Here is a 16645-nt window from a genome sequence, read left to right on the forward strand (position 1 = left end):
AAAAGGTTTAAATACCTTTTATACATTATTTTTTCAACTGTAAGCAATACAATTTGTTAACATTTCTATGGTTGGAAATTTGCAAAGAATCCCAAAAATTGTATTTTCTGCGAAGAAAACATGATTTTATGAAAAAATAAAAATAAAATCCTAGCCAGAAAATAAGGTTTCCTTTTCAAGTGCTGTCCATGATATGTCTTTTTTCTAAAGCGATTTATGTTTCTCGAGAATTATAAAATTGTAGTTCCGCAGTAGTTTTTTGACTAGGGTTTCCTGATGAGGTTTCTTTTTCTCTTGAAAAACAGATTTTGTTCGTGGTTATCATTCCAGTTTCAGAATAGCCCACACAAGTACTTTTATACTTCCAAGTTATGTATTTTAATGTTCTTCTTACAATTGACAATCAATTCATATCTGATTTTTGCACTTTAAAACAATAGACAAGCAAATACACGATCGCATGAAAATCACTGATTCATTTAAAAAGGAATACGACTTTGTTTTCCTGTACCCCTCCCCCTTTTCTCAGCTAAAAAAAAAAAAAAATCAGAATAAGTCTTTAAAGAAAAACTTATTGAGAATTTTGACACTTCAAACAAGAGGAATAATCGAGACTTTTCTGGTAGCTTGCTCTAGTACTTAACATTTTATTGTCTAGGCAATAATGAGTAACCAGGCTCATTATTATTTAAATCAGTTCTTTAGTAATGAACATCTCTCTTTTTTTAGGTGGGGGAATAGTGTAAATTGAATTGCTTTATTGAGGGCTGTTACATAAATAATTATCCCATTTTTATCATGCTTTTATTAACAGTGTCATCCTGTAATGAGAAAAGCAGCTCTTTTCACTTGAGTCAGCTTTTAGCAAGGAGAACCCCTTTTTATTTTGCACAAAAAAGCCCAGTTGCAGAGTGACTATTGACCATTGACCAGAATCAGATAAGGCTGATTCTCTCTTAAATTAGTACTTTAGCAATCGCAATTTACTTTTTTTAGACAATTAAATTTCAAATGGCGTAGGTAAAACAGTTCAAAATAGGGATGATACCTTTTTATTGACAGTTAATAGATATAAAATTATTTAACTGGATATTTCGAACACATATACATGTTCGAAATATCCAGTTAAATAATTTTATATCTATTCACCGTCAATAAAAAGGTATCATCCCTATTTTGAACTGTTTTACTTTCGTCATGGAAAGGCAGTGTGGTCTTCGAAGTTATCTACGTCGAGTAAGTGGCGTAGATTTCGCTTTTGGCGCAATTTTAAAAGTAATGCTTTTCAGAGTGTGGTACGCGTACCCACAGGGGTACGAAGGAGTTTGGTGGGAATACGTGTTCCAATAGAGTTTCGTGGGTGTATACACTGCACTGTGTTTTTAGTGCCATCTGTAGATACTCAGTCGAAAACAAGTGCACAACTATGTAATTATTTGAGGGATTTTATTTAGAAAATTAATTTAGAGAAATAAAGTCATCAAGTTCTGTTTGCAAATAATTACTTGATTATACTACTCTAAAAAAGAATCGACTAAATTGAACTGTAAACGCAAGAAGACTGAAACCCAATCGACAACGTAAATAATAATAACTAATGTACATAAAAAAAAACACAAACAGGTACATAATATAATAATAATATTAAAGTTTTATTGTGAAAAGATGAAATGGAGCTTCAATTTGAAAAGATAAAAATAAACAAGACTAAGTAGACAAATTTATCAATGCTTTTCGTCAGTAAAATACTAACATTAACATTCTGTTGATTCTCAAGGACAACTGTACCTTGAGATGACCGTCTCAAGCAGTTTAGTGACAAGTGATTTTATCCTATTTTCACCCACTTTTCTTTTTTTTTTATTTAGAGGCAACTATTACCAAAAACACCACTACTGCATATGAGGTATTTTTTACTAAGACTTGGATTTCCGATATATCAAATTTTTAGGCCTATATATATATATATATATATATATATATATATATATATATATATATATATATATATATATATATATATATATATATATATATATATATATATATATATATATATATATATATATATATATATATATATATGTGTGTGTGTGTGTGTGTGTGTTAAAGGTAATTATTCGACGAGAGAAAAAAAAACTGTAATTTACACAGAAAGAAAAACTGTGTAATTTACACACATAAGTACATGAACGAGGCCTTGACCCTACCACCCATCCAATCACCCAGGACAAACAGCAAGCCAAACACAATCAACCAACAAGAAGGGTCCAGGGACAAGTTACTACAAGTTTTTACTCAACAAATTTAAACAGTCATGATTCCTTATCACTGTCCTCGGTACATAAAAAAAAGATTCTACATTTTTTATAGCCTCAGATTCAATCATATACTTACTGACTGATCCTTCTCAGGATGTTGTCCAGCTTCTCCATTTATTTCAATTTTGACAGAATTTTTAACCAAAGTGACTTGTCTCATATATCGTTTAGACATGGTTTCCAAGAAACTGACTAAGCGTTGTGCCACATATGTGCTAAGATTGCGAAAACGAGAGGCCATATTTGCCAACGTTGCAAGACAATTACTATGCAAGTATCTATCCTAGAATAAAACAATATACAAAAGCTTAAAACCATAAGTCCGTCATTAGCATTGTTATTAGTCTTATTAGCTAATTACCTTTATCATGTGAAGCATTAATTTAGTTCCTTGTTTATTTGTAACCAGTTCAGTTCTACCAACAGCTAGAAAGCTTTTTATACAATTTTGTTTTGTTAGTTCACAGATATAAAATTATTAATTAACTAAACAAAAAAACATTTGTTACTAACAATTGTTGAAAATCAATTAATCAGGCAGGAAATTTTAAATGCTTCAAACATGGATAATTATGAAAGTAGAAAAAAAAAGAAAAATGGGACAGGAAATTACTTTAAAACAAAAATAAAAACACATTGCAAAACTGTAAAACGCAAAATTCATAAACATCTACATGTAAAATGAAACTCTTTTTCAGTTTAGTTTTCCATATTTTTTTCTTCCAATTTTCCACTCGTGATCCATCAGCCTTTTTCTGCAACAATGGGTCGACTTGTCTTTCCTTGTGACAGAAACGTACTGGGTCACACTAAATTAGACAATATTTTTGTGTTACACAGGCAGCACTAAAATTTGTGGAGAAAAATATGTAAACAAGATTCATAATTTCTTACAATTACATAAATTACTTGATTAATTTATTTCGATTATATATCCAAGCAGGCGGGAAAAGACATGCAATTAAATCCAGTTTAATACGGAAAATTCCCCTTGAGGAAAAAATTCCTCACAGGCAAAATAATGATAGTATTTGTAAAATTGCAGAGCCTTGCTCAACACCAAAATCAAAGACCTTACCGAAAAGTCACTTAATAATTCTAGAATTGTGTTAGATGACTTAATTCGTAATTAACCAGCTTATTAATTGAATACCCAGAAATTATGAATATTTTTATCCGAAAGAAATGTCACGTATTTGTGTTGAGGGGCCTTTAATCAGCACAAAAAGTATTACGAGGGCCTCGGAAGGGGGAGGAGGGAGCTTATACCTAAAATCTTCGCAAGAGTGTACTCAACAGTTTCTTAAAGTTTCTTAGCGATCGAATGAAGGGTGTAGTAATGCATAAAGTACAGACAGACGGACAGAAATACATTCTATCTTTTATAAATTGACAAGTTCCTTCTTTTTAAATTCCTTCTGTTGAATATTTTTTGTAGCAAAAATACATAATCATGGATATTCCGTGACCAAACGAATATTATCAAAAGTTTATTTATGGACTTAACCAATTTAACTTCGGAACAGGTAATACTTTCTTTCACTAAAGGCCTACACAAAGTACAAAATGATGTATAACCAATAGCACAAATAAATTTATTTTGAACTGAAATTTTCGCACACTGAAATATTTCCATTTTAAAGTTTGAAATGGATAATCTAAAAAAAAAAAAAAAAAAAAAAAAAAAACACAGCCTGAATAATCTTTCCAAAAAGAGTTGCACTGCTATAATCAAGTAAAATTATGGATTATAACAACTCAGACAACAAGATTCCTCAAAAAAAAAGAAAAAAACTATACATAGGAAGCCAATATACAGTACAAGAAAAGGCAATCTTCAAAAAACTGCCATGACGTGAGATAAAAAATTGAATATAAGTTCTACCATTACAAAGAATTTTAGAATTCAGGCATATAACTTCCTGTGTTTGTGATTTTCTTTCATACGGCCTTTTCTCCCTTCCAACCCAGACTAGGATAATTCTAGACCAGAATTATCCCAAATTGGGATAATTCATGATTTACAAAGAGATAGACGACGTGATACTTCTCTAAACTTTTTCCCACTCTCGCTGCAACCATGATAAATTTTTCATACCTTTTAAGAAGTTAATTTATAAAAGCTTACTGGTTTAGTGATTATAAATCCGGGTGTAGTATTCAAATATACATAAAAATCAAGATAAATCAAGTAGATGACTTAAAAAAGTAGATGGCTCTGGTTGACGCTTTGCAGCAGTCCCAGAGACCATCTAAGTTTAGCTTATTTGTGCCTGTTTCACGCAATCTAACGAAAGGATACTGTTTATTATATAATTATTGACACTCCTACGTTTGTCTAATTTGTGTGCAATGCCACTGAAATACGATAAAGGAGTCTTAATTGGACTGTTTTCACCTGAGTTAACATCTTTTTTTGCAAAACTCGTAGGATTAAATTTGCTCGGAAGATCACCAGATGACAGACCACTGCCCAAAGAGCTCCTGGCTAACCGTAAAAAGCGGAAACGATGCCTCAAGTGTGGTGGCAAAAGAGGTCAGCGGATGATCATAGTTATCGTGTCTTTAAGATCAACCAGTTATGCTCCAAAAACCGAACCCCGTCAACGTATCCTAGTTGAGATAGACTGCTCAACAAATGCCAATATACCATCTCTTATTCCTTTCAATCAAGCTCCGATATGTTCGTCTAGTAGCGATCAGCCCCCCCTTAAGGTCAGTGACTTTTAATTCGAAAAACAGAATACCGAATTTTCTCGTTATAAACTGCCAGTCATTATGTAATAAAATGGAAGAATTTGAAGTTATCGTCCGTCAAAACAGTATCCCAGTTACAGAAACGTGGAATCTTAATAGGTCGTCAGGTCATATGGCAGGCTACGAAATTTTCCTGAGCACACGTGCTGATCGAGGTGAACATAGATACGTGGAGGTGTTGCCTTGTACATACGGAAAGACACCCCCTGCAAATTATTACCGGGATTAGTTTATCCAGCTCATGAAGTAATCTGAAATTTTTGCAAACCAAAATACTTCCCCGTCGTTTTTCTTGTATTAGAGTCGCTTCAGTATATTACTCGGAAAATGCTAGAAACCCGGACTTGGTTTTCCACCTCCGAACGACTATTGATCACATGAGAAGTATATACAGTAGCCCAGCTTTTATTACAGGAGGAGACTTTAACCAGACAATGAAGTGTTGGTTATCATCTTGTTTGTTTGTCTTTAAAACAAATAGTGCACATACACACCCACTCTTTGGGGAGCATATTGGACCTTATACTCACAAACTGTGATGATTTTTACTCCCCTCCGTTTCTCTTGGTCCCTTTGGCATGTCAGACCACAACGCAATTTTGTAGGAAGCAAGAAAATCCCGTGTCACTGTGCGTCCTTGTACGGATTCATCCATCTGTGAATACGGTCAATGGATCGGCACGTATGACTTCCCCGAAGTGCACAGTAACGAACCCTTAGATACTAAAATATCCAATTTCAACGCGACTTTATACTGTAAATTCCTACAGATCTTTACAACAAAATCATTTGTTATTAGTGAATACGTTATTAGTGATCTCTCCAAATATTAAATCACTAATAAAAGAGAGGTCTTGCCTCTACTCCTGCGGCAATATTATCAACGGCAAGAAATTGCAAAATCAAATAGTTTCTTTGGTAAAGAAAGCTAAAGCTCGCTACGGTCGTGAAACCATGCCCTACCAGCTACTTACTTCAGACCCCCAAAAAGTGGCACAGCACTGTGAAAAATGGCCGGTCAAGCTCCTGACAGCAGTGTAAAGATCAGCAATGATGATGGGTCTTTAACCAGTGCAGAAGAAGTGAGCAAATTCTTCACCAAGATCTGCACAACCTATCCACCCATTAAGGCTAATGAAAAGTCCATCAAACTTGAAAATGTGAGCCTGAGAGCGACATAATTGTCAGTGAGTTCGACGTTTACACGGAATTACGGAAGATTAAACCGAACACATCTTCATACCCTGGTGAATTACCTGTCAAATTGCTACGTGAATATGTAGCTTTCATATCATCACCACTGTCCAACATCATAAACGAGTGTTTTGCTTCCGGCTATTTCCCATCACAGTGGAAACGGGCCTATATCAGAGTTGTCCCTAGAAAGCGCTCCCCCTAGAGCATGCAACGATCTCCGCCCAATCTCACTTACACCTTGTTTGGCGAAAGTAACGGAGGCCTTCATACTCAAGTTTCTACTAAAACAAATTCATGGGTGTGTTGATAAATTCCAGTACGGTGGGCTCCCCAAGTATAGCACTACAATCTACCGAGTACGGATGTTTGACAGCGTCCTCCAATGGCTCGAAAAAGGTAGCTGTTTCGTCGACATTTGCACAGTGGATTTCAGAAAGGCATTTGACCTAATCCGCCACCTGGCTGCAGGCATGAATATCCAGGAAATGGGTGCCAAACGACGCACCCTTGGCCTTGTACTTGACTTCTTAACTGACCGTATCTTTGGATTCGAAAACATTCACCTTCGAAGGATCGTCAAAATCAGTTGGCATCAGAAAATTACTAATAGGGAAATCCGGTTGAAAACGAACCAGCCATAGTGACCAAAGTTATGAATTAGACGAAGATGGACATATTTGGGCCATGTTCTACGCAGGCTCGAAGACAGACTCCTCTCAAGAGCGTATCAGTGGCACCCTGAAGGAAGACGAAGACGAGGCCGACCAAAGCAAACACTACGGAGGTAGTACGATCGGGACCTGAAAAGCTAACATTTCCCTCACTCCACAATGGGAAGATATCGCTGCAGCCACATAGCTTCGGGATGAATGGAGAGGCTTTGTTTACGCCCTATGCGCCACTGATGGCTCAGGAGGATCTAAGGTCTAAGGTAAGGTTTGCTTAGCAGGAACTATAAAGAACAAACTACGTTGTCATTTCTTTTACTTGCCTCCCTTTTAAGCATTCAATGAGTATCAAGATTTTTCCTCGGGATTGCATCCTCCTTCCCTATCCTACATATATTTTTTATTACTTTTTTGCAACTCCAATATTGGCATTGTAAGGTTTTGTCAAAATTGCATTATATTGTAAATATTATGTTTTTTTAATCACAAAAGGCATAGATATATCAATTTCCTTTTAAGTTAGCTCTTAAACAGCTCTCTGTTGTTCCAGCGCCTCACTACCTATGAAGAAAAAATAAAACGAAGAAAAAAGAGGACTTACCAGTGCTACCAAAAAAAGTAATTTTTCCGTGTTGTTCAAGGTGGCTGGCTGCAACCTTCCTGACTGGGATATTCGGATATGGTGATCCCAAGATGGTGTGCCTTCCTTTTCGACCGAACACCATTTTGAGGGGTTTCAGGCTATCTTTCGGAATTTCCATAAATTGGCGTCCAAAATAACATTTTACTATCAAGACTAACCGAATCAATAGTCACAGTTCCTGAATCAGATACAAATGGCAATTTTTGCATACTAACCAGTCTAATTAATTGCATCGTTAAATTTTGGTGACTACAGGCCTTAATTCGTTCTTTAATAGGTTGAAGTAATTGCTGCAGCCATCATCATACCTCAAGTCCATCCCACATTTGTCCTTTCTTCTTTTTAAATGCTTTTATTCCCCATATTAATTTTTATGCAAGTTCTGTATACACAATTAGATCTGAACCTAAAAAACCCTTTGCATGTAGTAATATTTAGACATAAGTGAATACAAATCGTACCCTCATAGTAACAGGAGGGGAGGGGGCTCGATAAAGGCAAAATATAACAACTCTATGAAAGATTTGTGTTTTATTAGCAATAACTCCAATTCTGAGATTTCCGGCGGGGATACTAATCCTCGGGCCTCTACTTCGCATGCATTTTCAACTAGATACAAATTAACGATCTGAAGACTTCGCTGACTTATTTCTTTTAGCTATACATGTTTACATATACTAAAGTAATAACTTCAAAATTAAACTGCACCTAAGGAACGGGGGGGATTAAACCGAGCCTTTTTGACTAAAAGAAACATAGTCTTTTTCTGCTTTATGGTCGTATAGGCTTGTTGGTTGCGCTCAATTAACACCAATTCAAAACAAATAGTGGCGAAGACAGATTTGAATAAAAATTTTACATGTCTATACGATAGGAACAGGTTTATGACAGCAGATGTTTGAAGTCACTTAAACACTACCCTGTCCCTCCAAAATAATTTTTCAGTCTGGTTCACAGTCTGGGGTTGTTCAAAAAATAAAGTTACTGGAAGGTCAGAGAGGCTCATTAGAAAGTCATCCGCAATAACATTTAAAATTTTAGCATTATTCATAATCAAAAATAAACCTAAAGAGAGATGAAGGGATTGCAGAGTAAAAAAGAGAGTGTCGAAAATGAACTTACCCTTGTTTTCAATATGTTATATTGTACTGTTCTCAAGATAATAATGATCATCAAACCTCCAAGTGAAATATCTGTTAAATTTCTTTCAGTGAACCAGGGCACAGATTTCAGAATCTAAGAAAAACAAAAACAAAATCAGTATCCGACTTATACAATTCGTATCATGTTACAATAGCATGCTCCATTGATTACTATACCTCTATAAGAGTTAACCTCTAACAACATTTTATATAAACTGATAATAGGAAAGTGCACAATTATTATTATGGCGAGACATAAAATAAATAAGTAAAGACTAAATCCTTAGATTAAAAACTACCCTGAGATTCATGGTTTCGCAACATCCCTGCATCGTCCATAAACAAAGCAGGCGTTTTTTTTTTAATTAAAAAAAAACTTCCCGAAAAAGAAGTTTTCTCAAGAAAAGTAAAGACCATAGTAAACTTACGATACGAAGAAATAGAAACCTACAATAACTCATACTCAAAACGACCACAAATAACTATTAAAGAATAAACGAACCCTAAAAAGAACACAAATTAAATAAACAATCATAGCAAAACAAAGTACAGCAGGTATACAAAAACAGGTATACAAAAAACATGCAAATAGTACGAGCGAATAAATAAATCTAAAAACGAGTAAAGCTTGAGCTGAATATGCAAATCAATCTTATAACGAACAAAAATATCTTGCTACTGAAGAACAAATGAAACCCAAAACGAAGAGAAATAAAATAAAGAATCATAGCAAACAAAAAAAAACAATAGGTACTAATTCAAATGAGTAAATATATCTTAAAACGAGTGAAAACATAAATTGAATACGCAAATCAAGCTTGAAACGAACAAAAATCTCAACAAACGAGAGCTTGGGTTTTGCCTCCTTTTTTCACTGAAAAAAAAAAATCTAAAACCTACTGCGTCATTGGCGCCTTGCTGTAAATTAAATAAAAAAAACAAGTTTTTTTAACTGGAAGTAAGGAGCGACATTAAAACTTAAAACGCACAGAAATTACTTCGTATATGAAAGAGACTGCTACCTCATCAACGCCCCGTTCTTTACTCTAAATTTTGATTCTTTCTCTCAATTCCCCTTTTTAAAACAGTAAAAAATTTTAGCGTAAAGAGCGGGGCGTTGATGAGGTAGCAGCCTCTTTCATATACGAAGTAATATACGAAGTAGTACAAATAAAATTAAACTGAATGTTTGATATACAATGCTTTTAATTGTTGAAAGATCATCAGTTAAAGACTATATAAAATATTTATATAAATATAAAATATTTGTAATATAATTCATTTTCACTGAATTACGAGTGATGTAGTAGAATTTAGACTTTTACATTTAGGGAAGAGGGCAGTGTCTAAATTCTTGTTTGTAGAGAAGCTGTATTTGAATTGAACAGTCTTGGCAAGAACTAATAAAACTGAACTGACTATTTGATCTATAATGATATTAATTGCTGAAAGCTCGTCAGTTCAAAATTTAATTTTACTGTAAATTTTGTGCTTATTTTCAATGTTGTAATAATTCCAAAAGAAAATATTTGTGATATAATTTGTTTTCAGTGAAGCGCCAATGACGCAGTAGGTTTTAGACTTTTACAGTGAGAGAAGGAAGCAAAACCCAAGCTCTTGCTTGTAAAGATTCTAAATTAATAGCTATTGTTTTTTTGGTTTGCTATGATTCTTTATTTTATTTCTGTTCGTTTTGGGTTTCATTCGTGCTTCAATAGCAAAATGCTTTTGTTCGTTTTAAGCCTGATTTGCATATTCAGCTTAAGCTTTACTCGTTTTAAGATTTATTTACTCATTTGAATTAGTAACTATTGTATGTGTGTTTGCTATGGTTTTTTATTTAACTTCTGTTCATTTTGGGTTTCATTTGTACTTAATTAGCAAAATATTTTCGTTTGTTTTAAGCTCGATTTGCATATTCAACTTGAGCTTTTATCGTTTTAAGATTTATTTATTCATTTGTATCGTCGTATTTCTTTTTTTGTATACCTTAATACCTGTTATATGTTTTTGCTAAGATTTTTTATTCAATTTCTGTCCATTTAGGGTTTCATTTATTCTTGAATAGAAATTTATGGTCGTTTTGAGTTTGAGTTTCGCTTTTGAGTTTGACTGCCAAAGTTTCAAAATTCCCTATTTCAAAATATTTTTTTATTCAAAAATAAATTAACAGTTTTGGCAAGAACTAATATAAAGTTAAATTTATAATACAAATTTAAAGCTTTGAAGTTTCTAGACCCAAAGGTTTCTGCCGATCCATTTTTGCAAGATTTGCGGGGAAATCCCCAAAAACTTGAGAATAGAGAAAGCCGCGGGGCCTAGTCGGCCTATTGGTTAATCCTGGTCTGGTTTCACTGCAATTTTCAGTTTATTTTCAATGTTATAATAAGTACAAAAGAAAACATTTGTAACATCATTCCTTTTAGTAAAACGGCAAATCCGCAGTAGGCCTTATACTCTTGCCGTTAGAGAAACGGGCAGTAACCATATATTGTTTGTACTGAAGACACCATTCGGTAGAAATGCAAGACCCCTACTCCTTGAAGACAACCGCGGTCTAACAACCTATCCTTAATCCAATTCTCACTTGTCTTTGAATTCTGCTCTCCCAATTATTATAAGAAAAAAAAGGTAAACTAATTTTGCAGAACTTTGTAGCCACTTCAGTAAGATAACGATAATTTTAAGAGAATTGGCTATTTAAGTAACAGAATGATACTTTATTCGTTAGGGAAACGGGCAGTAGCCATGCTCTGATTTTTAGTGAAGATACCACTCATTAGAAGTACATAACCCCTACTTCCTGAAGACGACCGCGGTCTAACAACCAATCCTGAATCCTACTCTTACTTGTCTTTGAATCCTGTTCTCTCAATTATTATAATATTATTACTAAAACAAAAAAAAAAGAACCAAAAAAGAAAAAAGCAACGGAAAATTATAAAAGGGCCAATGTTAAATACGTAAAAACGTTAAAAAACAAAAACAAATTAATTTTTACCCCTATCCCAGAAGACGACCGCAGTCTAACAGCCAATCCTTAATCCAATTCTCATTTGGTCCATTTAATCCAATTATTATAAGAAAAAAAAGGTAAACTAATTTTGCAGAACTTTGTAGCCACTTAAGTAAAATAATGATAATCTATGAATCTATGAAGTATCCCTATCGTTTTGACTTCCAAGGATGTAAGTATTACAGCTATGCCAGCGTCCCTGACCTGAAATTTTTTTCAGTAAATAAAGATATAGCCACTCTTGACCTCAGAGTGGTTGAACCATTATTGGCAATCATTAATATGAGAAACAGTTTCTATTTTTTACCTTAGTTTTCAACATAATTTAGTTAATGTAATCCTAAGATCTATATTAATCCATTTTTTGCCATTTTTGTTAAATTGCAGCCTCTGCCTTGTTCATCAATTCTTTCATACCCTTTTCACTGTCATATTTGTTTTAACAGTGACAAACAAATATAAGTGTCAACCCAGGAAGCATAGTCATCAGACCTTTGAATTATTTTGAACAAAATGGCTATCTCAAAATTTTGACCAGATGCTCTTTGAGATAGTGGTGCGTGGGCTAGTTGCCCGCTGATCACTTTTGACTTTTAAAAAAGCTAGCATTTTCAAGTTTCGATCGAATGAGCCTCCTCCAAAGTTAATATAACCACCCCTTCCACAAAAACCTTACATTCTAATAATGGGCAACTTATATAAGTTACAATCCTTGCCCCGAGAGCTAGGGAGGCTTTCTCAAGCCTCCCTAGGGAAGCATAGCAATTTGAATTTTGGACTATTTTGAACAAAATGCCTGTTTCAAAATTTTGATTAGATGTATTCGGGGGAAAAGGCAAAGGAGGGAGGGGTCTTGCTACTTTTTTATCACTTTCGATTCTTACAAACTTAAAATTTACACAAGTTACAATTCTTGTCCCGGGTGCTATGGAGGATTTCTCAACCTCGAAGTTATAGTAATTTGGGTTTTGGACTATTTTGAAGAAAATGACAAGCTCAAAATTTTTATCGGATACACATTGGGAAAAAGCCATGGGGGGGGTGGTGGTAGATGCCTCCAATCACTTTCAATGACTCTTATAAAGGTGACTAAAACTTTCAATGTTCAATCAAATGAGCCACTCCTTACATAAAACCTTTAAAGCCCCTGGGGCATAGCTTAATATACTTGCCCGGGACTCTGGGGGGCTTTATCGACACTGGAGTTTGTGTCATTTGATATTTAAACTATTTTGGACAAAATAGCTATCTAAAAATTTTGACTGGATACATTTGGGCAAAAACAGCCTTGATGGGGGGAGAACTAGTTGCCCTCCAGGTTGCCCTTGGATCTCTTATGAATTTTAAAAGCGAACTAGAGCTATCAATTTCCAGTCAAACGAGCCATCTCTGAAGTTTATATGAGCATCCCTTCAATAAGAACCATATATGCCCCGAGGGTTATACAACGCCTACCCCCAGGCCTGGGCGGTTGTGTTGACACCTGAGTCTTTTTATTTGACTTTTAAACAATTTTTAAATGGCTATCTCAAAACTTTATCGAATGGGTATGGGGAAAAATGGCTTGGAGAGGGGGAATCTAGTTGCCCTGCTATCTGTTTGGACTCTTAAAAATGAAGTAGAACGTTCAATTTCCCATCAAATGAGCCCTCTCTAAGTTTATACGAGCATCCATTACATAAGAACCATATTTACCCCAGGGCATAACTTACAACGCCCTAGGGCCCTCGGGGGGGGGGGTGTCGATACCGGAGTTTTTGTTATCTGACCTTAGAACTATTTATTAAGAAAATGGCAATCTCAAAATTTTTATCGGATACATTTGAGTAAAAAAGAAGTAGGGGGGGGGGGACTAGTTGCGCTCCGAACTCTTTTGTCTCTTAAAAAGTGAACTAGAACTTTCAATTTCCAATCAAACAAACTCTCTCTGAAGGTCATACGAGAAGTTCATACATTCATAAGAACCCTACATGTCCCAAGGGCATAACTTACACCTCCGGACCGACACATTTTAGACCATCAATGTCTCTAGCTCAAAGACGACCTTACATAATTTTTGTATAACGTATGCACAACACAAAGATTTTCCGCCGTTAATAGTTATCGAATGTGGGGACGTTACGATGTTCCTGAATCACAGACTTTAGACCATCAATATCTCTAGCTCAAAGACTACCTTACATAATTCTTGTATAACTTGTGCACAACGGAGAGATTTGCAACGTTAATAGTTGTCGAATGTAGGGACGTTACGGTGTTCCTGAATCACAAATTTTAGACCATCAATATATCTAGCTCAAAGACTACCTTACATAATTCTTGTATAACTTGCGCACAACGAAAAGATTTGCAACATTAATAGTTATCGAATGTATGGACGTTTCGATGTTCCTGAATCACAAATTTTAGACCATCAATGTCTCTAGCTCAAAAATTACCTTACATGATTCTTGTATAACTTATGCACAACGTAAAGATTTGCAACGTTAATAGTTTTTGAATGTAGGGACGTTACGATGTTCCTGAATCAGAAATTTTAGACCATCAGTGTCTCTAGCTCAAAGACTACCTTACATAATTCTTGTATAATTTGTGCACAACGTAAAGATTTGCAACGTTAATAGTTATCGAATGTAGGGACGTTACGATGTTCCTGAATCACAAATTTGAGACCATCAATATCTCTAGCTCAAAGACTAACTTACATAATTTTTGTATAACCTGTGTACAACGTGAAAATTTGCAACGTTAATAGTTATCAAATGTAGGGACGTTATGATGTTCCTGAATCACAGATTCTACACCATCAATATCTCTTGCTCAAATACTACCTTACATAATTCTTGTATTACTTGTGCACAACGTAAAGATTTGCAACGTTAATAGTTCTCGAATGTAGGGACGTTACGATGTTCCTGAATCACAAATTTTAGACCATCAATATCTCTAGCTCAAAGACTAAACTTACATAATTTTTTATAGCCTGTGTACAACGTAAAGATTTGCAACGTTAATAGTTATCGAATGTAGGGACGTTACGATGTTCCTGAATCACAAATTTTAGACCATCAATGTCTCTAGCTCAAAGACTACCTTACATAATTCTTGTATATCTTGTGCAAAACGTAAAGATTTGCAACGTTAATAGTTATCGAATGTAGGGACGTTGCGATGTTCCTGAATCACAGACTTTAGACCATCAATATCTCTAGCTCAAAGACTACCTTACATAATTTTTATATAGCCTGTGCACAACGTAAAGACGTTAATAGTTATCGAATGTAGGGACGTTACGATATTCCTGAATCACAAATTTTATACCATCAATATCTTTAGCTCAAAGACTACCTTACATAATTCTTGTATATCTTGTACACAACGTAAAGATTTGCAACGTTAATAGTTATCGAATGTAGGGACGTTGCGATGTTCCTGAATCACAGACTTTAGACCATCAATATCTCTAGCTCAAAGACTACCTTACATAATTTTTGTATAGCCTGTGCACAACGTAAAGACGTTAATAGCTATCGAATGTAGGGACGTTACAATGTTCCTGAATCACAAATTTTAGACCATCAATGTCTCTAGCTCAAAGACTACCTTACATAATTCTTGTATATCTTGTGCACAACGTAAAGATTTGCAACGTTAATAGTTATCGAATGTAGGGACGTTGCGATGTTCCTGAATCACAGACTTTAGACCATCAATAAATCTAGCTCAAAGAGTACCTTACATAATTTTTGTATAGCCTGTGCACAACGTAAAGACGTTAATAGTTATCGAATGTAGGGACGTTACGATGTTCCTGAATCACAAATTTTATACCATCAATATCTCTAGCTCAAAGACTACCTTACATAATTTCTGTATAACCTGTGCACAACGTAAAGATTTGCAACGTTAATAGTTCTCGAATGTAGGGACTTTACAATGTTCCTGTACCACAAATTTTAGACTATCAATGTCTCTAGCTGAAAGATTACCTCAAATGGTTTTTGTATAATGTATACCCAACTTAGAAGATTACAAAATAAATAGTTATAGACAGTAGGGAAGTTGCGGCATGTCCGAGACGAATTCTAAACCAATGGGAAAGCTTGGAAATCCGATTAAGCGCATTTGATCTCAAATTAAATAAAAGATAGAATAAAAAATGTGGGAAATACAGACAAAACCTACTAGGTATAGCAATGTTAAAATCCCCCGCTTCCACCCAGAATTAAAACAAATAGTAAATACAGTAGCAAATAGTAAACAGTAAAATAAAATAGTATATAGAAAACAAATTTATTAGAGCAATATTAGAATCGTCCCTTTTACTCATTAGAAACAAGTAAATAGCATTGTAAATTGTAAAATCAATCAGTAAATAGTATAAAAGAAAAAAAATAGTAAATCGAAAAAATATTTCTTACCCTACTATGTACAGCAATATTGAAATCATCACTTTCACTCAGTATCAACAGATTGATAAGTATCATATAAACATGTCGTGAACCGCAAGAAGGAACTCCATATAAAACCTTTAGATGGGGTAAAACCTAAAAAAAAAAAAAAAAAAAAAAAAAAAAAGAAAAAAAAAACTCAAATTGCATAGTTGATCACATTCCATAGCACCTAGCCAATAATATGAGTTTACACAGTAAAAGTGAAACCAGTATTTCTTCAATGTACTGTGTTTATAACCCCAGCCAGTTCGTGTTCATTACTAAAGAGAATGCATTTTTGCTTCTTTTAATGCCTGACCCTAAAAAATAAGGGAGTATTCCTACGTATAGGTATCACAAACATTCAATATGTTTTGTTAAAAGGTGACAAATTTTGCGAGTAGTTTGACAAGTATACCCTGTTTTCTCAGGGCTGGGTTGTTGAGTTGAGGCTGTCAATTTTTTTTC

At 34.5% G+C, this 16645-nt stretch overlaps 1 protein-coding gene across 1 annotated transcript in view; it reads right to left on the reverse strand.

The window, feature by feature from the left end:
* LOC136035298 (dymeclin-like) overlaps nt 1-16645 on the reverse strand; it is an 87301-nt gene that overhangs the window by 18110 nt on the left and 52546 nt on the right. The window contains exons 9-11 of the mRNA XM_065716991.1: nt 16166-16291; nt 8709-8822; nt 2398-2604 (exon numbers count right to left, since the gene is read on the reverse strand). Of these exons, the coding sequence (XP_065573063.1) occupies nt 2398-2604; nt 8709-8822; nt 16166-16291 (447 nt within the window). The remainder of the gene's footprint in view (nt 1-2397; nt 2605-8708; nt 8823-16165; nt 16292-16645) is intronic.

This window comes from Artemia franciscana, chromosome 14 (genome assembly GCF_032884065.1).
Source record: "Artemia franciscana chromosome 14, ASM3288406v1, whole genome shotgun sequence".
Classification (NCBI taxonomy): Eukaryota; Metazoa; Arthropoda; class Branchiopoda; order Anostraca; family Artemiidae; genus Artemia; species Artemia franciscana.